The 24629-nt window shown below is 40.8% G+C and overlaps 1 protein-coding gene across 1 annotated transcript in view; it reads left to right on the top strand.

The window, feature by feature from the left end:
• RPGRIP1L (RPGRIP1 like) overlaps positions 1-24629 on the top strand; it is a 68194-nt gene that overhangs the window by 3341 nt on the left and 40224 nt on the right. Inside the window, exons 3-13 of the mRNA XM_087729460.1 lie at positions 954-1098; positions 4962-5263; positions 7042-7126; positions 7638-7781; positions 10800-10905; positions 12997-13143; positions 14524-14597; positions 17824-17963; positions 20547-20653; positions 21683-21733; positions 24347-24526. Coding sequence (XP_087585586.1) covers positions 954-1098; positions 4962-5263; positions 7042-7126; positions 7638-7781; positions 10800-10905; positions 12997-13143; positions 14524-14597; positions 17824-17963; positions 20547-20653; positions 21683-21733; positions 24347-24526 — 1481 coding nt within the window. The remainder of the gene's footprint in view (positions 1-953; positions 1099-4961; positions 5264-7041; positions 7127-7637; positions 7782-10799; positions 10906-12996; positions 13144-14523; positions 14598-17823; positions 17964-20546; positions 20654-21682; positions 21734-24346; positions 24527-24629) is intronic.

Raw genomic sequence — 24629 nt, 5'->3', positions numbered from 1 at the left:
ATTGTTTATTTTGTTCGGCATGGAGCAAGCTTTAGCCTTCCAGTTTGACTACAATCATAGTGATTTGAATCCTCACAGAGGGTTACATGGACACAAGGGCTCAGGGGATAAAGACGCTCAGCTTGTCAGCTGCAGCCCAGGCTTGAGACCCAAGTGCCGCAAAACGGGGTGAGCTCCTGTTCCTCGCTCCTGCTCCTGCCCACCTAGCAGTTTGAAAGCCTGAAAATGCAAGTAGATAAGTAGGTATCACTTTGGTAAGTGGAAAGTAACAGCGTTCCGTGTGTCTCAGGATATAATCATGACCATGGAAATGTCTTCGGACAGTGCTGGCTCCCTCGGCAAAGAAACAGAGATGAGAGTTTCCCCCCAAGACCAAACACGACTGGACAGGGGAATCCTTTACCTTTACCTTAAAGAGGTGTATGGGTCCCTGAGGTTACCTATTTGGTGTTTAGTGTATTGCAAAGCTATAGGAACAGAAACTTGCATGTCTGAATGTGCTTCTTCCCTCTCTTTTTATCTTCACTTAAACTAGGAAGAGTCTCATAAGTTACTCATCTTACTTTCTTGACTCAGACCTCTCTTTCTTTCTTTCTTTCTTTCTTTCTTTCTTTCTTTCTTTCTTTCTTTCTTTCTTTCCTTCCTCCTTCCTCCCTTCCTTCCTTTCTTCTTTTTTCCTTCCTTCTCTCTTTAATTTCTCTTTCTTATTTTCCTTCCTTTCTTCCTTTCTTCCTTCCTTCCACATTCTCTCTAACTTCTACCCTTTGATCAGCGTTGGAAGGACCCATTTCATCCCTGAGCTCAGCCTTTTCCAAGGCCATTGTAGAGGAATTGGCAAACGTTTCCTGAAGTCAGATCTGTCATTAGCAAAATTCACAGTATAGATCTAACACCCCACCCCACCCCACCCCAAAAATCCTTCCTTCCTCAACCTCCTCTTCCTCCTTTTGCAGAACCATCAGGTGCCCAAAATGTAAAGGCTCGGCAAATCGTTTCGCGGATTCACCGGGAGGAACTTGAAGATCGATACCTCCGCTTACAAGAGGAAAACATCTTGCTGAAACAACATGCCCGTAAGCAAGAAGATAAGATTAAAAGGTCTGGCTTCCTTTCCCCCCCCCCCCCATGTCTTTATTTATTTTATTTATATAACATTGAATTTCCATTGAACAGTGTGCGATCTGGTATAGTTATTTTCAAACAATCATAATACACATATTTGTTGTATTATTCATTAATAATATTGATACTATAATAATATGATAACAATAATACTTAACATCTTCTTTAACAACTCTCCACATTAATATTTCCTCTTTTCATGTCTCCTCCTTTTTGACTTCTGTTTCTGTTGTCTAGCCATTGATAAAATACACCCCAAATATATTCAGTTTCTTCTTTGTCCTTAATAGTGAGTGTTAATCTATCCATTTCTGCGCATTCTAATATTTTCTTAATTACATTCTCATCTGATGGAATCTCATCGTTTTTCCGTTACTGTGCAAATACAATTCTGTTTGCGGTTAGTATATGAAAAACCATGTGTGTGTGTGTGTGTGTGTGTGTATACACATACATACATATGTTGTATTTGTGCTGATAAATAAATAAAGGGAGACTAGTATAGATCTATTTCAAGCTATTTAGCTCTCATCAGCTAGCCTTACCCTTACTGGGATTCGAACCTGTGCATCCTATTGCATCTAAATAGCTTGAAATAGATCTATACTAGTCTCCCTTTATTTATTTATCAGCACAAATACAATAATATATATATATATAGTATTGTATTTCTGCTGATAAATAAATAAAGGGAGACTAGTATAGATCTATTTCAAGCTATTTAGCTCTCATCAGCTAGCCTTACCCTTACTGGGATTCGAACCTGTGCATCCTATTGCATCTAAATAGCTTGAAATAGATCTATACTAGTCTCCCTTTATTTATTTATCAGCACAAATACAACAAATATAACAAAGGCAACAGTAAAAATATTGGGTTTCTGTCGTGATGGACTCTTGTGACGAGCCAATAGACAGATAATGGAAGCAGTTAGCTTCCTCCCATAATTGGGGCATACCAGGGGTTGTGACACTAAATATATACATACATACATACATACATACATACATACATACACATACATATACATACATATACATACATATCATACACACAAACACACACACATATATACATACATACATATACATACACACAAACACACACACATATATACATACATACATACATACATACATACATACATACATACATACATATATACATAGTCTTTTTATCATATTTTTCTGGTATAATGCCCAACAAAAATATTGGTCTGGCTTCCTTATTGATTCCCTAAAATGTTGTTTGTAAAATGAAAAATGGGTAGTCCTCGGCTTAACGACCACAATTGAGCCCAGGATTCATGTTGCTAAGTGCGACATGGGTTCAGTGAATTTTGCCCCATTTTGCGAAAAAAAATTGCCATCGTTGTTTAAGCGAAACACTGCAATTGTTAAGTGAGTCAGACGGATGTTAAGCGAATGTGGCTTCCCCATCGACTCAGCTTGTCGGAAGGTCACCGAAGGGGATCCCATGACCTCGGGAAAGACGCAACTGTCGTAAGTCAGTTGCCCAGCATATCAATTTTTATCACTTGAGCGAGGGATGCTGCAACGGTCGTAAGTGTGGAAAATGGCTCAGGCTGTTGTAAGCTGAGGACCTTCTGTACTTGAAGAGAGTATCCTATCATGGGGTGATAAATTAAGGAATTAAGCTGGGTTCCTTTATGCATTTTTTAAAGCTCTCTTTTTAAAAAAAGAAAAAGAACTTACATTTTTTTAAAGATCTTACTCAACTTCGGGAAAATTTAACCTTCTTTGTTCATTACAGCAAATCACTTCTGTGTTCATCTCCAAGGGCTGAACATCATATCCTCCTCCCGCATATGTTTTTTCTCTTCTTGGTTAGAGGAAAAAAGCAGTTTAATAAAAAGAAAAAAGTAGGGGAAATCCTTAAATAGATGAAGTGTGCCTCTATTTTCAGGCTCCCGCCTGGGTTTTCCACAAAGGAAAAGGAAGAGAAATCAAATGTCTTCCTACAAAGTAGATGCAGCCGTTTAAGAGATGTGCGACCAATATAGTGAAAGTTTTGTACTTCCCTCCTCCATCAAAGCCCCCTTTTGTTTCTTAGCCTGCCAAGTTCTTCTCCCCGACCTAATCCTTCACTGCTGCCAATACCTTCTGGTTTTAGGGGCTATTACATCACCCTTCCACGCTCCTTGGTCTTTTGTTCTAGCTTCCCTCTGTTTATCAAAACTCCAGAAGAATCAAAGGTACAACTCTGGAGACGCCAACAGCAAAAAAAAACAACACCATATTTTTTTACTCTTTTAAAATTAGATGAAAACCATTCCTTCTGCATCCAATTATTATCCAACCATGAGCTGTTAAGCCTCTCCTGAAACAAATTCCTTCTGTGTCCAATCACACTTGGTCAATAAAGAATTCTATTCTATTCTATTCTAAATTCCATTCTTTTCTATTCTAAATTCTATTCTATTCTATTTGAAATTCCTATTCTGTTCAAAATTATATTCTATTCTAAATTCTATTATATTTTATCCTAAATTCTATTCTAAATTATATTATATTTTATTCGAAATTCTATTCTAAATTATATTCTAAATTCTACTCGAAATTCTATTCAAAATTCTATTCGAAATTCTATTCTATTCTAAATTCTATTCTATTCTAACTTCTATTCTATTCGAAATTCTATTTATTATTCTATTCTATTCAAAATTCTATTTGAAATTCTGTTCTAACTTCTATTCTATTTGAAATTCTATTCTATTCTAACTTCTATTCTATTTGAAATTTTATTCTATTTGAAATTCTATTCTATTCTATTCTATTTATTATTCTATTCTATTCGAAATTCTATTCTATTCTAACCTCTATTCTAACTTCTATTCGAAATTCTATTCGTATTTCTATTCTATTTATTATTCTATTCTATTCGAAATTCTATTCTATTCTATTTATTATTCTATTCTATTCAAAATTCTATTCTATTTATTATTCTATTCTATTCAAAATTCTATTCTATTTGAAATTCTATTCTATTCTAACTTCTATTCTAACTTCTATTCTATTTGAAATTCTATTTGAAATTCTATTCTATTTACTATTCTGTTCTATTCGTAATTCTATTCTATTCTAAACTATATTCTATTTATTATTCTTTTCTATTCAAAATTCTATTCTAACTTCTATAACTTCTATTCTAACTTCTATTCTATTCTAGATTCTATTCTACTCTAAATTCTATTCTATTCTAAATTCTGTTCTATGCATTATTTGCTAAGGATGAGAAGCAGTTAGGCACAGAGGATGATTAAAAGCTGGCCTGGTGCACCTACTCATTTTTATTTTTTATTTGGTAGAAATCCTACAGGTTTTGTTTCCCCGTCCTTGCATGGAAGCAAGACCTCAGCGCAATGTGTTACATATTGCAAGCATACACGGGGTCGTTTAATATCATATGGAACTGCGGCCTTTTTTGCCTGGCCTCACCACATCCCGAATCTTTCACGACACTTAGCAGAGTCCAGAGTTTCTTAGGAAGGTCACCCGTTCCAAATTTGAGCAGCATATGGAGCAAATATGTGTCCCTTCCCACATCAACTTTCAGTGATAAGCCTTAGGAAACTATTATTTGTCAGTGCTATAAAGCAGATTGCTGGCCGGTGGTTCCAATTATCATCAAAGGCCTCTTTCGCAGGCCCTCGTAGTTCTATCGAAACCTGAAATTTATTACTCAGGTTCTGCCAGCCGAAGTCTTCACAGTGATTATGTTCCTTTCAACAAAGTGCTTTTTCATGCTGATTCCCCCCTCCCCTTCCTTCTCTCTCTCCCCCCCCCCCCCGTTGGATACATCTGACTTGTTTCCTCCAGAATGGCCACCAAATTAATACGTCTCATTAATGACAAGAAGAAAGCAGCAGAGCAGATCGGGGGCGTCCCCAGGCGGCTGGGTCAGGACGTGGAGATGGAGGAAGTGATCGAACAACTTCAGGAGAAAGTCCGGGACTTAGAAAAACAGAACGAAATGATACGCAACCGGCTGATTTCGACCAAACAGCAACTTCAGCTTCGAGGCCAAAGACACACGCCCTACAATTACGTCCAGGCACGGGTGAACACGGGACTCAAGAAGGCGGCGGAAGGTTTGAGAGCCCACGAGGCCACCAAGAAAGGTATTGGATTGAGCTCTTAAAGGTCTACGTTTCAGATAGGTGAGAGGTTAAACCTGTGTCTTAGATGCCCAAGAAATAGTGGTGATTCTTTTGGACAATTGGTCAACGCTAAGCAGAGCTGGCATAAATCAGAAGGATTTCAGTTGATTTAATACTATGAATCTGGGTTGACTGAATTCCTTCCATTTTTTAAAAATCATTTTTAAGGAGGTCTTCGGGTTTTCCTTTCCTCTTTCGAAAGGCAACCTATATACTACTACGATCCACTACAGGTAGTCCTTGGGTTATGACTATCATCAAACCCCAGATTTCTGTTGTTAAGTGAGACATTGGTTGAGTGAGTTTTGTCTCATTGTGCAACCTTTCTTGCCCCAGTCCTTAAGTGAATGACCACCAGTGTTAAGTTAGGAACACTTGAGTGAGTATGGCTGCCCAGTTGACTTGATCACGTGATTCTGGGACCTTGTAACTGTTATAAATATAAATGTGGTTGCCAAACATCTGAATTTTGATCATATGACCATCGAGATGCTTCAAGAGTTGTGTGTGCGTAGAGAGTCTCAGTCCCTCCAGGTGCTTTTTTTCAAGAGGCAACTGGACTTTCTGGGGTTTTTTTCTTTTGAAGACGTTTCGCTTCTCATCCAAGAACCATCTTCAGCTTGGACAGTCAGAACTGAAGAAGATTCTTGGGTGAGAAGTGAAATGTCTTCAAAAGAAAAAAACAACACCAGAAAGTCCAGTTGCCTCTTGAAAAAAGCACCTTTGGGACGGTTGCAAGTGTTAAAAAATCGTCATAAGTCACCTTTTTTCAGTGCCGTCATAACTTTGAACAGTTGTAAGCTGAGGTCTATCTACATTTCTTAAATGCTCCTAGGCCTCCAGGAATTTGGCATTGGCTGTCGTGGGCTTAATGTTCAGTTCCAAACTCTCTTGTACCTACCGTATACAAGCTTACAGATTAACAGAGTTGGAAGGGACCTTGTAGGTCATCCAGTCCAACCCCCCGGTTTTAAATTAGCCTACTTCGGATGTATTACACAAAGACTTGGCTCTCTAGGGCAGTGTTTCTCAACCTTGGTGACTTTCAGTCCTGTGGACTTCAACTCCCAGAATTCCCCCAGCCAGCTATGCTGGCTGGGGGATTCTGGGAGTTGAAGTCCAAAGGACTGAAAGTCGCCAAGGTTGAGAAACACTGCTCTAGGGAAGGCTCTAATGCTGGGAATAGTGGAAGGGGGGGGGGGAAAATGAGGACCAGCATGGTGGGAGGGACTCAGTTATGGTAGACCTGAAAAAACAGGTTAGGGATAGATCAAGAGTTGACAAAAACTTGATGGTGTCTGTCTGTCTGATGGCATCCATCTGTCTGACCATCTGTCCGTCCGTCCATCACCCACCCACCCATCCTTAGCATGGGGGTTTGAGCTGGGACACAGAACTTAGATCTGAATCAACATCAATCTTCTCATTATAAGGTTTCATTCTCTGTGGTCAAGGTGTCCCATCCTGTGTAGCATGGTGAGAAGGTGCCCTCCTTAGTATCAACCAAGCGTTATGGTTTGGATGAAGCAAGAACGGTGCTGCCAAGTTTAAGAGGATGACGGATGTCCTTATGATTCTCGTGTCCGTATCCAAGCGTCTTACTTAATGAATGCGTAAAGGCTTGGTCGTGGTGATGATGAATCCATTACTTTTGTCACCTTGGATGGACTTCCAAAATCAACAAACGTGCTTCTCTTTTCGTGTTTCCTTCCTTCTATCCATCTCACCTTTCCAACCAGGGATGAGGCTGCAGAACGTAGAAGAATTGCCTCCCAAGTACGGACACCCTTTACTTCAAGAAGCAAGATCAGAGATCAAAAACTTGTATGACTTTTCTTTTCTTTTTTTGAATTCTTCCTCCATCTTCTTCCTCTTCCTCCTGTTAAGCTTCTCAAGAAAAGTTTAAAAAAAAAAATTACACTGGACAAGTCCTGTTCAGTTTTGTTGGGTTCTCCTGTAAAAATTTGACATTGGATTTTTCCAGACCCTCGAAATGTCGGAGGTTCAGTAGACACATTGGGATTTTGGAGCCCTTTGTGAGGACTTTCCCCTCAAAATAAAAATGGCGGTTAGGCTGGGTTTGACCGTTTGTAAAATGGCTGCCTCGTTGGGTGTGGTTGGTACATTTTCCAAAAGTCAAAATGACGAGGTTATTCTCTGCTTCTCTGCCCATCTCACTCTCTCTATCTCCCCAGTTAACCTTTGGCTTTTCTGGGGGGTGGGGGGGAAGAATTGGTGATTACACTTACAAAAAAAAATTGTGAATAGCATTTAATTGCTATGGATTGTCGTGATCAACAGTTATAATTGTATAATTTTTCGGTTGACTTTGCAGAGAGAACGAGCTGGAATCCCTGCGGGGACAGAATCAAGAGTTGCTACTGGCGATCGAAATGCTCAGAAGTGAGAACAAGAAAAGAGAAGATGAGTTTGAAGCCGCCCTCCTTCAACTGAAAGAGCAGCAAGCCACTGGCCAACGGTAGGACGAAGCAGAAAGACCGTCAGATTAGATTAGATTAGACTTGAATGCAGGTAGTCCTCGACTTACGACCACAGTTGAACCCAACATTTCCCTGGCTAAAGCCAAACTGGTTTTTGCCTCATTTTAAGACCTTCCATGCCACAGTTGCGAAGTGAATCACTACAGGGATCAAGTTAGTAACACGGTTGTTAAGCGAATCTGATTCCCCCCCCCACTGACTTTGCATGTCAAAAGGTCGCAAAAGGGGATCCCATGACCCTGGACACAGCAACGGTCATAAGTACGAACCAGTGGTCAAGCACATGAATTTTGATCACACGATCATGGGGGCCTGTTCTGACCCACCCCCCTCCATACGGTGAGTCACGCCGACACAAGATTACTGCTAGACAATTTATTCACAGTAAATTAACACACCGACAAGACTTTGGCAGCAACCCAGACTTCCACAGATAAGAAATACACACAAGAGCTTCTCCAGCTTTAGTGTAATGGTTGAGTCCTGCAAAAAGCCTCCTCCCAAAGTCTCTTCTTGTATACTCTCTTGGGAGGAGCCTAATCACAACCACCCGGCCCCAATTATCTTCTATATCTCCGTAGTTGCTGTCGGCGCTTATCTTCCCGTCTTTGCCTGGCGTCCGGGACCAACTCCCTTTGGCTTTCACCGCTGCTCCATGCCTCAGGCACCTCCTGGTGACCAACCATCCTCTCTGGTCCCTGCTCGGAGTCTGAACCCTGTCCAGGGTCCTCCACATCTTCCAGAGCCGACTCATAGGGTCCCTCGCTATCGGAGTCTGTTTGCAGCTCCAACGGCTCCTGCTGGGCCACAACAGGGATCCTACAAATGTACCTGTGAAAAACGATCATAAATCACTTTTTTCAATGCCGCTTTGAACGGTCACTAAACTGTTGTTAAGTCTAGGACTAGCTGCACTCGGAAATAACCCCTCGTATCTTTCCTTCTTTAAACATGATATTTGGAGCTCGGTTCTCATTTGCGCTAAGCCTTTCATGGAAATTCAAAATGAAACAACATGATGGCTGACGTGACATGTGAAAAAGACTCCCGGCATTGGGGGGGATATCAGTGTAACAGAAATGTAAAATGTGAAACAAATACAGTTGTGAAACAATATGTGCCTCGGTATAAAACGACAACAATAGAGAATTGTGGCAACGATTCAACAAAGCAGGAATTAGGTGTAATTTTTCTTGAAAAAAATAACCAGCAATGAGGGCCGTTTTCTATCGGGGGTTTGGAAATGAACAATAGTTTCCTGCCTTATCTGGACCTGGCCAACAGACCTTCCACCCCACACACCGTGGAACAATCTAGAAAATCTTAGTCATTAAGAGCTATTAGAGTAACATCTGCAGGACACTGTCACTTTTTTAAAAAAAACAACAACCCCTCCTTTTTATTTAAAAATAAAAGGGAGGACTTGTTAGACAGTCTTTAAAGGCAGACAAGTTGTTTGATGTGAAAAGCACGATAATTGTAATAAAAACATAACGTGGCGTTAATTTTTGCACTTAGAGTCAGGCAGGGATGCCGTCCCAACTTACTGTACACAATTTATTGGAAGATTACAAGAGACTTAAAACTATATCCCTCCCTCCCACTTTGTGTGTTTGTGTGTGTGTGTATAGTTTTAAGTGTATAGTTTATAGTTTTAAGTTTTCAGCTGGTTTACAGATGTATAAGCTTTGTAGTCTTAATTTCTGTTTCCAGCAGTGGAACATTTTTTTTTCCCAATCTGTCTTCAGCAGATAAGTATTGGGAGAGAAATAGCGTATTTCAAGATGTGAAATTCTGTTTATCTTTTTTTTTTTTTGCTTTATTTGATATTAGCACTTAAGCTTTAAACTCCTTTAAGGAGTTTCCTTTAAAAAATTGGTCTTGGCTTGATGCACCCATGCAGATAGAATAACAATGAGATCAAAGGTTATGTTTCTGATCTCTTATCTATATTTAACTTTTCACAAGATAAAATTATGAATTTGCTATTGAATCTCACCAAGGGAAATGTATAACAGCACCTTAGCCCTATAGAATTTCAGCCACGCTGGTCAGTGTTAAAATGCAGCTTATCTTTTTATTTTTTATTTTTTTTTTACATTAAATAAACCTTTATTGAAAATTAAAATCTTTAAAATACAAATATCTTTAAAAATAGTTTTGTATAAGTTAAAATTCTTTTTGACAGTACTAACAACCATTTGTTATTCAAATGCATTTTTATACATTTCTAATTATTCCTGTATCTGTACATCTACGTTTTTAAGCTATACATTTCATGTTCCTCTTATTTAGCCACTGATGCCAGTTTTCCCAAACTGAATAATATTCTGAGTCTTCCTTGTCCCTTAACTCCAATGTGAGTTTATCCATCTCTGCGCAATCAGAAATCTTTTGGATTATCAAACAGTCTGTCGGCATGGTGTCACTTTTCCAACTTTGTGCGAGCATTATTCTCGCTAAAATGCAGCTTATTTTAATCCCGGTCTCAAAGTATCGTCTATGGAACATGTTAAATAACAGGCCTTGGAAATAGTTGAGTTGAGAAAGGGAATAAGTTCCAGGGAGAAAAAAAAATTCAGTAAAAAAATAATTATCCAACAGCACAAGTTTGGAAGCTGCTTGATAGCAAAACTATCAACTATTATAAATATCAATTTATTCCTTCAACTATTACATTTACCGCAATGTTATGGCATAAAGCATTATGTCTCGCTAATCAGCATTGTTCAGCCTTCTTCCACTGAAGCGTGGATTGATTTAACTACCTGTAATGTTTACTTAAAGAAAGGAAAAAAATGACTTTTGGCCAGCTAATGTTCTGTCCCATGACTGTGTTAGGAATTAAGAAGCTGCAAAGAAATTGTTTTCAAGGTTACAGATTCCAAGATCAAATTTGCATGCGTTGGTTGCTTTAGTTCCCCCCCACCCCCAAAAAAATCTAACTGTGATTTTTCTCTTTTTGGGGAAAAAAAAATCAAAATTGCTTTTTGGAGGCTCAGCATTCGAGACAATGTAGAGATGATCAAGCTTCACAAGCAGCTGATGGAGAAAACCAGCGAATTTGCAATGGTGGAAGAAAAATTGCTTCAACTTCAGGAGGTATGTAAATCCTTGAGATTTCTCATCCAGATCCAGGAATCTGATCCCCCCCACCCTCAAGCACAGGCTGGTTATCTCCTCCGTAAACACCCGGAAATGTTTTAATAGCTTTTTTCTTAACCCTCCTCAATTCAGTGGTAGCAAATAACAATTAAAAAAAATGGGGTTAATAGCAATTGCACTATAACACTTAGACTTATATACCGCTTCACAGTGCTTTACAGCCCTCTCTAAGCGGTTTTGCAGCTCCCAACAATCTGGGTCCTCATTTTACCATCTTGGAAGGATGGAAGGCTGAGTCAACCGTAAGCCAGTCATGATTGAACTACTGGCTATGGGCAGAGCCTGCAATACTGCATTCTAACAATTGTATCAACAAAAAAGGAAGGAAGGAAGGAATATTCTATTTCTTATTTAATCTCATTTCTTATTTCTTAATTCCTATTCCATTCCATTTTTTTCCTTCCTTCCTTCCTTCCTTCCTTCCTTCCTTCCTTCCTTCCTTCCTTCCTTCCTTCCTTCCTTCCTTCCTTCCTTCCTTCCTTCCTTCCTTCCTTCCTTCCTCCCTCCCTCTTCTAAAGATCTAAGGAGAAATTTCCTGAAACTGAGAACCATTAATCAGGGAAATGATTTCCCTCCAGATGTTGTGAGTGTTCCAACACTGGAGGTTTTTAAGAAGAGACTGGACAACTATTTTTCTGAAATGTTATAGGGTTTCTTGCTTGAGCAGGGGGCTGGACTAGAAGACCTCCAAGGTCCCTTCCAATTCTGTTATTCTATTAAGGAAGGAAGAGCAATAGTACTTAGACTTATATACCGCTGCACAGCCCTCTCTAAGCGGTTTTACAGAGTCAGCCTCTTGCCGACAACAATCTGGGTCCTCATTTTACTGACCTCGGAAGGATGGAAGGCTGAGTCAACCTTGATCCTGATGAGATTCGATCGGCCAAATTGCAGGCAGCCGGCAGTCAGCAGAAATAGCCTGCAGTACAGCACTCTAACCAGGTAGTAGGAAAGGTTCACATTCTGTACTCTTGCTGGCTACATCTAGATCACATCCATGGCGAGAGATTCTCCTGGATGCTCAATTGAGATCACATACTGTTTAGATTTATTTATTATATTTATATGAGCAACGTGGTAGCTCAGCGGTTAAGATGCTGGGCTTCTCAGCTGGAAAGTGGGCAGCCCAGGTTCGAGACCCAAACACTGAGACAGGATGAGCTCCTGTCCTGGCCCCAGCTCCTGCCCACCTAGCAGTTGGAAATGTGAGTAGATAAATAGGTACCACTTCAATGGGAAAGTAACAGTGCTCCGGGACATTATGCTGGCCACATAATCATGGAAATGTCTTCGGACAACTCAGTGACCTTCATACTCAGATAAGCGTCGGGAACAACCAGCAGAGTAAAATCCGTAGGGATTTTACCTTTACCTTTTTTTATTCTATTTAAATGCCAGGCATCTGACTGTCAATCAACTCAGAGCGACTTACAGCATCCTAAAAACACAGTATAAAACAACGAGAATGGTAAAACCATTTAAAAACATTCAGCCTTAAGGATTCAAACCTAAAAAAAAAATTAACAAAAAAACTAGATTAAGAAGGGACCAATACATAAACAGAATGGAGCTGGCAGCTTCTCTTAGTCTAAGTATAAAACATTGAGCAAAACTTTGTTGTTGTTATTAGTTGCAAAGTCATGTGCAACCCATCGCAACTCCATGGACAACGTTCCTCCAGGCCTTCCTGTCCTCTACCATCCTCTGGAGTCCGTTGAAGCTCATGCCGACTGCTTTGGTGACTCCATCTAGCCATTTCTGCCATCCCCTTCTTCTTTTGCCCTCCATCGTTCCCAGCATGAGGCTCTTCTCCAGTGAGTCCTTCCTTCTCATTAGGTGGCCAAAGTACTTGAGTTTCCTCTTGAGGATCTGGCCTTCTGAAGAGCAGTCAGGGTTGATCTCCTCTAGGACTGACCGGTTGAATGGCCTTGCAGTCCACGGGACACGCATGAGCAAAACTATATAGCCTAAATAAGACTTATCTAGCGCTAACATTTCCCCCCCTTTTTTTTATCTTCCCTCTCGCAGAAGCAAAAAAATCTCAAAACAAGCCACGATGCCCTAATAGCCAAGGGGGAAGAACTGAACTTGCAACTCAAAGAAGAACGTTCCAAGGGCCTCCACCTAGAGAGGGAATTACAGGCCACCAAATTTTCGAGACGGCGGTTGGAAGAGGTGAGGCGGCAAATCTTTCTCTCTCTCTTTTTTTTGGGGGTGGGGTGGGTGGTATTTAAAAGAGTTTTTCCCAGCGTTCTCAAGCGGAGCAGAACCAAAAAATGTTTCGTGGAAGAGACCAATCAGTTAGCAGCAATCTTGATAATTTGAACCATCTGGTTTCATTTAGCTTATCGCTAGCGGAAATCTGCCAGATCCGTGTTGGCAGACGTACAGTATTTACCCTCCGATAATTCTTATAACTCGTTCACACTGCATATTTTCCGTGCTATGTCAATGGTTCCCACCCAGAGTTCCTACTATTATTGCGCCGCAATAGGATTCATATGAATCGGAACGATATAAAGGCCAATCACGAAGAGGCTGTGATTTCTAGTCTTGTTTTAGGAATGAAAAACTGGCTGGGTGACTTTGGCCTAATCACCAGGAGATGGTGAGTTCTAGCCCTGCCTTAGGCATGAAAGCTGCCTAGAAGACTTTAGGCCAATCATTGGGAGACTGTGAGTTCTAGTCTCACTTTAGAAATGAAAACTGGCTGAGGAACTTGGAGCCAATCATTGGAAGAACGTGAGTTCTAGTCCCGCCTTAGGCATGAAAGCCGCCTAGAAGACTTTGGCCAATCACCAGGAGACAGTGAGTTCTAGTCCCGCCTTAGCCATAAAAATCAGCTGGGTGGCTTTGGGCCAATCACTCTCTCATCTCAATTCATCTCACAGGATTGTTGTTGTTGGAAAAATAGGAGAAGGAAGGCGTATAAGGCATACTGGATGCCTTGCGTTATGTATAAAATATATTAAAGGCTGGATAGAATAAATAAATAAAAATCAAACCTGCCGATACGTTCATCTCATCCCAGAGAACTGACACGTTTGTCAGGGAAGCATTAATATTAATACTGTATTTTTCGGACTATAAGACGCACCGGAGTATAAGACGCACCAAGATTTTGAAGAGGTAAATTTTTTAAAAAGGGTTTTGCCCTCCCCGGCCCCCAGGAATACACTGCAGGCTTCCGAAACCCTCTGTGCATCCATTTTTGTGAAAAACGGGATGTGGTGGGGCGGGGTTTTGGGAGGCCAAAAATGCTGTATTCAGTGTATAAGACTTTAACCCTCTTTTTGGGGGGGGAAGTGTGTCTTATACTCTGAAAAATACGGTACTTTTGACGGAGGTACCATTGTAATCTGCCTTGTCCTTTGGTGACATCAGAGCAGCTAAGGTGATAATAAGGGACCATCAGTCCCTCGTTGGCAAAAGAAAGCAGGTGACACAGATACCTAGCCAGGAAACCTATTGGACATTGGTAATTGTTGCTTTTTTCACCTTACGCGATGAATATCCCTCCCCCCCCCCCCCTGCTAACATTCTTTTTCATTCCAGCTGCAAGACAGAATTAATGATTTGGAAAAAGAGAGGGACCTTTTAAAGGAAAACTATGATAAATTATATCACAGGTAAACTATAACAAATGGAGTAATTTCTTTTAAACTCGGGTTATTATTATTTTTCAAACGTTCTCGGCGAAAATAATCCGAGTCAGGAATATGGATATGTAATCTTGAACTCAATGACCTGGATAGGATAGCCGGGCGCAGGATGAAGTTGCTAACGCCTTAGAAAAGCGATTTCAAGAATCTTGTCCATCTCCGCTTTCTCATTAATATTATTCGGGGAGCCTTCTAGGGTGACTAAGCTGCTCCTGCGTGGGAGAACTTCCTTTGGGTCCGGTTATGGTCCCTAGGAACTGCCGACCATGTTCTCCACTACATCGGTCTTTTAACTTTTACAAGATTAAATCCTGATCTGGGGCCTCTTGCCCAGCCGGCAGTCTCATCAATCTCTCATTCTTTTTTTTTTCTTTTTCCTTTTGTGTTTGAGTTCTGTTCCCTTCTGTCCTTTTCTTTCTTCCCTCTGGAAAGAAAGAAACTTTAAGTGGAGAGATTACAGGGCCGTGGCAAAGCTTTGCGGCGGGACAGAGCAGTCCCGAAAGCTGCTAAAATTATTGTTCGAAATCACCCTTGGAAGATGGTCAGAAAAGTTGGGTTTGACAAGAAATGCAGGATTTAAAAAAAAGGAAATCAGGAGGTTGTGTTCGCAAGACCTGTTAACCTTTGCTTAAGGCAGGGGTTTGAAACCTTAAACACTCAAAAGAGCCATTTGGACCCATTTCCCACAGAAAACCTGCATTCTTTTCTCGAGATCTCTCTTATATGGTGACGATCAAAACTGGATGCAGTATTTTAAGTGATCCTTATAGTCTTGGGAAAAAAAAGCAGTTTCTCTGAAATGTTCTTCTTTTGGGGGAACCTGGAGCAATAAATCCTTTACTCCCCCACCTCCCTCCCTCCCAGAATCTCTGCCCTGTTGTACAGATAATGTAGCTCCGAGGATGAACCATCCGTTTCAGGCAGCCAATGGAAGGGGGGAGGGTTTGAATGCCCCTTTCTTCCCTCCAGCTTTTACCCAGCAACATCTCAATTTCCTGAAAAATGCCGACTCCGGTACCGAGCCAAGCGGAACGTCGTTTTTGACTTTTCGGGTGCCAGAAATGCCTTGGGCTGGCACCGTGGCTGCACTTGATATTTCTATAAAAGTTGCTCCGAGGTAATAGTCTGTGCAAATTCTGTCAGTGGCGCTTAATATCACATAAATAAAAAATTAGGGAGCTAAACCTACGGAACATGAAATGAGATCGGGCGCTGAATTCATTTTCTGGTGCCGAACAGAAAATTGAAGCAATTACAGTCAATTTGCAGGGGCTTAATGAGGAAACACCTGATTGTGAAGCAAGACACGGCACCAGAAGAAGCCTCTAGTTGGAGAGAGAGAGAGAGAGAGAATGAGAGAATGAATGTATATGTGTATATCAGTCTGTGTCTCTCCCCCCCACACACGCTCCCTCCCTCCCTCAATTTTATCTATCTCTCTATCTATCTGTTTGTCTGTCCTTCCATCTTATCTTTCTGTCTGTCCATCCATCCAACTATGGCACAGTTGTCGTAACTGTGAATGGTCACTAAATGAACTGTTGTAAGTTGAGGACTACCTGTATGTGTCTGTCTGTCTGTCTGTCTGTCTCTATCTGTCTGTCTGTATCTACCTACTTACTTACCCATCCATCCATCCATCCATCCATCTATCTCATCTATCACCTATCTCTCATATATCTATCTACAATCTACCATCTGTCTGTCTGTCTATCTATCTACTTGTCTGTCTGTCTATCTATCTCTCATCTATCACCTATCTATCTCTCATATGTCAATCTATCTGTCTATCTACCTACCTACCCATCCATCCATCCATCCATCCATCTATCTAGTCTCTGTCTGTCTGTCTGTCTATCTATCTATCTATCTATCTATCTATCTATCTATCTATCTATCTATCTATCTATCATCTATCTATCTATCTATCTATCTATCTATCTATCTATCTATCTATCTATCTATCTCATCTATCACCTATCTCTCGTATATCTATCTACAATCTACCATCTGTCTGTCTGTCTATCTACTTATCTGTCTGTCTGTCTATCTATCTCTCATCTATCACCTATCTATCTCTCATATGTCAATCAATCTGTCTATCTACCTACCTACCTACCTACCTACCTACCTACCTACCTACCTACCTATCCATCCATCTATCTAGTCTCTCTCTCTCTGTCTGTCTGCCTGCCTATCTATCTATCTATCTATCTATCTATCTATCTATCTATCTATCTATCTATCTATCTATCTATCTATCTATCTCATCTATCACCTATCTCTCGTATATCTATCTACAATCTACCATCTGTCTGTCTATCTATCTCTCATCTATCACCTATCTATCTCTCATATGTCAATCTATCTGTCTGTCTACCTACCTACCTACCTACCTACCTATCCATCCATCCATCTATCTAGTCTCTCTCTGTCTGTCTGTCTGCCTGCCTGCCTATCTATCTATCTATCTATCTATCTATCTATCTATCTATCTATCTATCTATCTATCTATCTATCTCATCTATCACCTATCTCTCGTATATCTATCTACAATCTACCATCTGTCTGTCTGTCTGTCTGTCTGTCTGTCTGTCTGTCTGTCTATCTCATCTATCACCTATCTATCTCTCATATGTGGTCTGTCAGCTTGCCTGTTTACCTGTCTACCTATTTAGCTCACCTTCCTACCTACCTATCTATGTATAGTATGTGTGTGTGTCTATATATGTGTGCATATATGTGTATAAATCTAGGCCAACTCTATTGCTCATCTCGCAAAACTTTTTGTGTATGACCCATCGTTGCAGCCTACGAAAGATGCCTCGATCTCCCGTCCCTTTTCAGGATGAGGGACCCTTGGTGCTGTCTGAACCTGGTTGTTTTCTTGCCTTATCTTTCATTATCCAAACATCAGTGCACTGATAATGTTACCTAGTTTGTGTAATGAAACGTCTGCAAGAGCCAAGTTCAGAGAGCATGGAGGGCCTCTACAAATATTCTCCTTTCTTGGCTTGTCCTGACGATCGTGGTCCTTTCTCTGCCCTGGCTTCCAGCTTCCATCTTTTTTGGGATTGGAGACCATTTCACGAAGGTCCTCCATGTGCATAAGAGAGCAAAGTATGTTTACCTATGCATGTGTCTTGTGTTTTCATTCCCCCCACCTTTTTTTGTGTCATATTCAATTTCTCAGTGCCTTCGGGGTGACCCACGACCAGCAGTGGAAGCTGAAGGAGCAGCAGCTGAAACGGCAGATCGGTCAGCTCGAGGCGGCTTTAAAAGCAGATTTAGCCGAAAAAAACAATATCCTGGACAGAATCAGAATGGAACGAGGTATATACCTGTGCGCCCCAAACATGCCAATTTCTTTTCGAGTTTTAAGTTGTGGAGAAGATCCAGGAACATAACAAAGGTGCCATGTGCCAGGCCAGCTTGGTCTGCTGTCCAATTTTTTCTTCTTCTTCTTCTGACTAGCTCAGGGCAAAAGAGGGGCCGTTCTTCCTGTCTTCTTGCTACTAAATCATTTTAACTAGTAACAGGAATCCAAAGTGTGGGTCTTTTGGTTCAAAGTCCTTGCTTTATCCCTTGATTCTTACCGGTTTTAGGTACCCTGAATAGACAATATCAGAGGCTGCTGCTGCTGCTGCTGCTGCTGCTTCTTCTTCTTCTTCTTCTTCTTCTTCTTCTTCTTCTTCTTCTTCTTCTTCTTCTTCTTCTTCTTCTTCTTCTTCTTCATCTTCTTCATCTTCTTCTCTTCTTCCTCTTCCTCTTCCTCTTCCTCTTCTTCCTCCTCTTCTTCTTCCTCCTCCTCCTCCTCCCCCTTCTCTTCCTTCCTCTTCCTTCTCCTCCTCCTTCTATCTTCTTCTTCTTCCTTTTATCTTCTTTCTCCTCCTCCTCCTCCTCTTCTTCTTCTTCTCCTCCTCCTCCTTCTCCTCCTTCTCTTCCTTCCTCTTCCTCCTCCTCCTATCTTCTTCTTCCTTTTATCTTCTTCCTCCTCCTCCTCCTCTTCTCCTCCTCCTCCTCCTCCTTCCTCTTCCTCCTCCTCCTTCTATCTTCTTCCTTTTATCTTCTTCCTCCTCCTCCTCTTCTTCTCCTCCTCCTCCTTCCTCTTCCTCCTCCTCCTTCTATCTTCTTCTTCCTTTTATCTTCTTCCTTCTCCTCCTCCTCCTTCTATCATATATATATATATATTGTTGTATTTGTGCTGATAAATAAATAAAGGGAGACTAGTATAGATCTATTTCAAGCTATTTAGCTCTCATCAGCTAGCCATACCCTTACTGGGATTTGATAAAAATAAAAATAAAATCTAATATATATATATATATATATATATATATATATATATATATATATATATATATATATATATATATATATATATATATATATATATATATATATATATATATATATATATGTATATATAAAATCTATCATCTTCTTTCATACACACACACACACACACACACACTGAGAGCATCTGCACCAAAGAGAAATTCCTTGTGTGTCCAATCACACTTGGTCAATAAAGAATTCTATTCTATTCTACTTTATTCTATTCTAAATACTGTTCTGTTCTATTCTAAATACTATTCTATTCTACTTATTTCTATTCTATTCTATTTATTTCTATTTATTTCTGTTCTATTTTGTTATAAATACTATTCTATTCTAACCATTGATAAAACCTATTCCACATTGAATAAGTACTCCGTGTCTCCTTTATCTTTTATTTTCCATCCATCTCTGCAGAGTCCAATATTTTCCAATGAGAAAAGGCACAATTGTCTCCGATCCCACACAAAAATCAAAACTTGTACACCCATACAAAGAGAGAGAGAGAGAGAGAGAGAAAGAGAGAGAGAGAGAGAGAGGAATATAGATATATATTTTTCATGTAGCTTAGATTTCGCAAAACAGCAGCGAAGATGTAAATCTGGATTGAATTGTAGCAGGACTAACAAATAGGAACTCCTTGAGTTTGATGTGTTTCTCTTTGCAAATGCTTCCCCCCCCCTCCATCCTCTCCTAAAAGGGGAAACCCCCCCCCCCCCCAGCTTTACTTCGAATTGTTGGTGATTCTTCATCACCGCAAAGGAAACCAATTGGCTCTGAAGTCGATTGCTTTCTTCGGCGAATGGAGCAAACTTTCTTCTTTCTTTCCCTCTCGATTTCATTCACCGTTTATGGGAAGGGCCCTTTCTGATCCTTTTGCAAATTTGTTTGGACAGGAAGGGCTGTTTTGATCCCTTGCCTGCTTCCCCACTCCCCTCCCTTCTCTCCCTTCGGCTTTTGCCGATGAGTTTCAGGTTTTATTATCCTTTCAGGCTGGAACTTTTCAAATGCTGTTTTAAGGCTGGAAAAAATTAATTGCAGACTTCAGAGCCTTTTGTCTTCCCGTTCTTTGCAATGTGGAATGCAGAGATCGGTACTCCTCATTGCATTGATTACAGATGATGATATTAAGGCCAACAGCTTTTGACAGGCTGTTTGTTTTATCGGTAGATTATCTTAATCTTTGTTTTCTTAAGAGCCTGTCCTTTTACAAGGCTAAGACCCTCTGATCAGGTTTTTTTTTTTTAAATCTTGTTTTAAATTAAACTGCAATCCCACCCTCCAGAAGTTACCTTCTTCCCCTGGGAGCGTTTTATAGGCAAATTGTTGTGACTCAGCAGAAGTTTGCTGTGAGTTGAGTCGGGATGCAGGAATAACAATGCAGCTGGGGCTTGTTAGAGTGGTCTTCTGGAGATAAAAGGACTGATGGTGCCACACCCTGGTTGCAGAAGTCAACGTTCGTCGTTCGTTCATGGTTCATTGTTCATCGGTCGTGGTTTGTTTGTGAGAGACACTTGGAGAAGTGATTTGCTTTCTGTAACCTGATTCAAAGAGACCCCCCCCCCCTTTTTTTTTGAGACCAAACTGAAAAACTGGCCCAGGAGAACCAGGAGCTGCGAATGCGCTGCCTCGAACAGAAGCAACAGCTGGAACAGCTGAAGGCCCGCCTGCATTTTTTCACCAAGGTGAATTTTTTTTCCTCCTTGTTTTAGAGAATGACTTAGAGAAATAGAGCTTTTTTATTAAAAAAAATATATATATTTATATATATATATATATATATATATATAAATGGCTGTGTGTGTGTGTGTGTGTGTGTGTGTGTGTGTGTGTGTGTGTGTGTGTGTTCCAGCATAACCCTGGAACGCCTCGAGCAATTTCAACCAAACTTGGTACACAGATTACTTACCCTCTGGAGAAAATACTGTGGGGGTAAGACACCCCTAACACCCCTTGGGCGGGGGGGTTTCTGTTAAGATGCAGCCTGTTGTGCCTTCAAATGGCTTCTACTGTACTGCCTTAAAATAACTTCTACTGTACAACGCTGTGGAATTGCCATGATAAAGGCTTCACAGTGCTCCACAGTACTCCCTCTGCTAAGGGGCAAAATCCAACATTAGAAATTGCGGCGATGTTCATGGAAGGAAGGTTGGGATAAATAAGTACCCAGGTAACGCCGGGTTATTAGTATAACGTACCAAGACAATACAAAAATAAATATTAGGGAAACTGAGGAAGGAAAAAGGGAAGTGGATAGTGGGGGGGGGGGAAAGCAAGGGGAAAAAGAGAAATAAAGGCATTGACTTCTGAATCCTTTGGTGTAGTAAAATAAGGCATTAAAATCTACACTCAACTTTTTACTTTTTCATAATCATGGAAATTAGCCATTTCTATATCAATAAATCTTATCTAATTGGTAAAACCCCCAAAACAGAGTTTCAGATTTCTGCCACCTCAAGCACAAAGTCCAGAAGTGGTTTCCAAGTAGGAATAAAGGTATTTTTTGGGGGGGGGGAGGGAGGGAAGCTTTCTATATTTTATGCAAATGCTTCTTTCTTAAAAGCCCCGAACCGGATAACGGAGGCTACGAGAGTGTTCATTTATTCATGCCGTCCAGCTAGAATGTCATGTTTTGTGTGAATGCAAGAGAGTGTCTTCCCTCCATTATTCATTTCTTGAAGAGAACCTTTTTGTTAATTATTTCTCTGTTTCAGGAGAACGATGTCGATGTGGCCGACCTCAGTGAGGCTCTCGCGCTCCTCAAGGTAACTAGCTCAAGCCCGCACAGCCCCTCCCTCCCTTCAAGCTTTTTCTCTTCTCACCCAATGTGAGCCTGCACGCATCTGGTTTTTGAGATGGCTTCTTCTCATACTTTGGGTCAACCCTTTGTGAGCTCATCTTTCTTTGCTCGAATGGGTCCACTGCATCTCTTTCCTCCCGAAAGACAGAAAGGTAGTGGGATTGGACGGGACAGGATGGGATATAGAAATAGAAATGAAGACTAGACTAGAATAGTATAGAGTAGAATAGAATAGAAACAGCGTTGGAAGGGACCTTGGAGGTCTTCTAGTCCAGCCCCCTGCTCAAGACCCTATACTATTCCAGAGAAGTGACGGGATGGGATATAGAAATAGAAATGAACACTAGGCTAGACTAGAATAGAGTAGAATAGAATAGAAACAGCGTTGAAAGGAACCTTGGAGGTCTTCTAGTCCAGCCCCCTGCTCGAGACCCTATACTATTCCAGAGAAGTGACGGGATGGGATATAGAAATAGAAATGAAGACTAGGCTAGACTAGAATAGAGTAGAATAGAATAGAAACAGTGTTGGAAGAGACCTTGGAGGTCTTCTAGTCCAGCCCCCTGCTCAAGACCCTATACTATTCCAGAGAAGTGACGGGATGGGATATAGAAATAGAAATGAACACTAGATTAGACTAGAATAGAGTAGAATAGAAACAAAACAGCATTGGAAGAGACCTTGGAGGTCTTCTAGTCCAGCCCCCTGCTCAAGACCCTATCCAGAGAAGTGACGGGATGGGATATAGAAATAGAAATGAACACTAGATTAGACTAGAATAGAGTAGAATAGAATAGAAACAGCATTGGAAGAGACCTTGGAGGTCTTCTAGTCCAGCCCCCTGCTCAAGACCCTATACTATTCCAGAGAAGTGATTGTCTAGTCTCTTCTTAAAAACCTCCAGTGATGGAGTACCCACAACTTCTGGAGGCAAGCCGTTCCACTGATTAATTGTCCCTCACTGTTAGGAAGTTTCTCCTTAATTTCAGGTTGCTTCTCTCTTTGCTTGGTTTCCAGCTTTCTTATTTGATATTAATATAAATATACATAACTGTTCTGACCCCCTCCTTCGTCCAGTAACGAAGTTGGTGCATCCAAAATGATTCAGGCCTGTGGCTTCCATTTATATATCTAAGAAAGCTTCATTTATAGATGGATGGATAGGTGGATGGATGGATGGAGAGGGAGGAGAGAGAGGAAGGAAGGAAGGAAAGGAAAGGAAAGGAAGGAAGGAAGGAAGGCATATGCCTCAATCATCTTGGATGCTCCCCACCTTAAATGTAGCATTCTACAAGCATAGGGTCTTTTCCTCATTATTTCAGACCTCTGTTTAACATCAGATGCAACATCAAAGTCATTTGCAACACCTTGGAAAAGGTAATTAATCTGGTTCACCGACAAAAGGGCGAACGACAAAACCGCGCCCGAATAAACCGTGTCGCTGACGTCATCAACAGGGCGACAACAGCGCGTAGAAAGAAGCACGCTGTAAACCCTAAACCTAAACTTAACCCCTAACCCTAAGCCTAACCCTAAACCTAATCCTAAACCTAACCCTAAACCTAACCCCTAACCTAATCCTAAACCTAACCCTAAACCTAACCCTAAACCTAACCCTTAACCTAACCCTAAACCTAATCCTTAACCTAACCCTAACCCTAACCCTAACCCTTAACCTAACCCTAAACCTAACCCTTACCTTAAGTTAAATCAGCTTTCTTTCGATGCGCTATTTAAAGCGCCCTTCTTTCTCCGCGCTGGCTGTTGTCGCTGCGTTGATGACATCAGCGACGTGGTTTAGTCGGGCGCGTTTTTGTCGTTCGCCCTTTTGTCGGGTCACGAATTAATCTGGTATAGCCCCACCTCCCTGACATCTTCCAGATGTGTCCAATCGCGATTTCCATCATTTTCAGCCAGCCCCGCCCGTGAAAATTACCGGAATTTTAGGCCAGCACATCTGGAGAAAGTCCCAGGCCCAGGAAGTGGGCAGAGTCTGCCCATTCTCCAGCGCACCACAGATTATGCGCTGATCTTCCGTCTGACGTAGGAAAACACCACGCTAGACAGGACCTTTTGCGTGCATCTGAGTTCATGCCCACGCCGATATCGAAACTCGACAGAACGGAGTTTATAAATTGACAGAACCATTAATTCCCGTGACTGGGAGATTTGCAATTCAGTTTGCAAATGCTAACTAGAGGTAAATTCTGTTACCTTAGATATGCAGGAAATTTGCAGCCTCAGTTTTTTATCTGCAGATCCCATACCATCCCTTATTGAAATGACTCTTGGATTCCTTTGAACTCGTTTGAAACTTGTTTCTGAATAAAGATGTGTATAGGATTTGGCTCAAAGCAGATTGCTAATTAGTTCCGAGTTCCTTTTTTTTCTTCTTTTTTACCCCGGGAGAGCACTGAGAAAGAAAGAAAAAAAAAAGCTTGGTCTTTTCGACACAGATTTATTTTAATGTCGAAAAGAGAGAGGTCCATTTATTACAATTAAAATGAAAGGCTGTTTTTTTCTTTTTAAATTATAAAAAAAAAAACTAATTATGAAGCTGTCAACTTTCACAACCTAGGTTCATAGGCAACGAGCAAGCGGAGACCTTGGGTTTTTGGAGAAAGTAGAAGATGACAGCCAGAAGGACGCGGAGCGTTCCCTGCGTGATCTTCAGGCGCTTCGTGCGGAAACTGTTCAAGAACTTGAAAAGACTCGCAATATGTTAATTGTGCAGCATAAAATTAACAAAGACTATCAGGTACTTAATTTTCTCTCCCTGCCGCTGAACGTGAAATATCTCCGTCATTGTGCTTGCCTCGCTGTTTTTTTTTTTTTTTTCCAATCTCACGATGAAGATTAAT

This window comes from Thamnophis sirtalis, unplaced genomic scaffold (assembly GCF_051295495.1).
Source record: "Thamnophis sirtalis isolate CommonGarterSnake01/CBP01778 unplaced genomic scaffold, rThaSir2_p1.2 scaffold_14, whole genome shotgun sequence".
Taxonomy (NCBI): Eukaryota; Metazoa; Chordata; class Lepidosauria; order Squamata; family Natricidae; genus Thamnophis; species Thamnophis sirtalis.
Note: the sequence above shows the minus strand (reverse complement) of the source record. Positions and strands in the feature narration are given on the sequence as shown.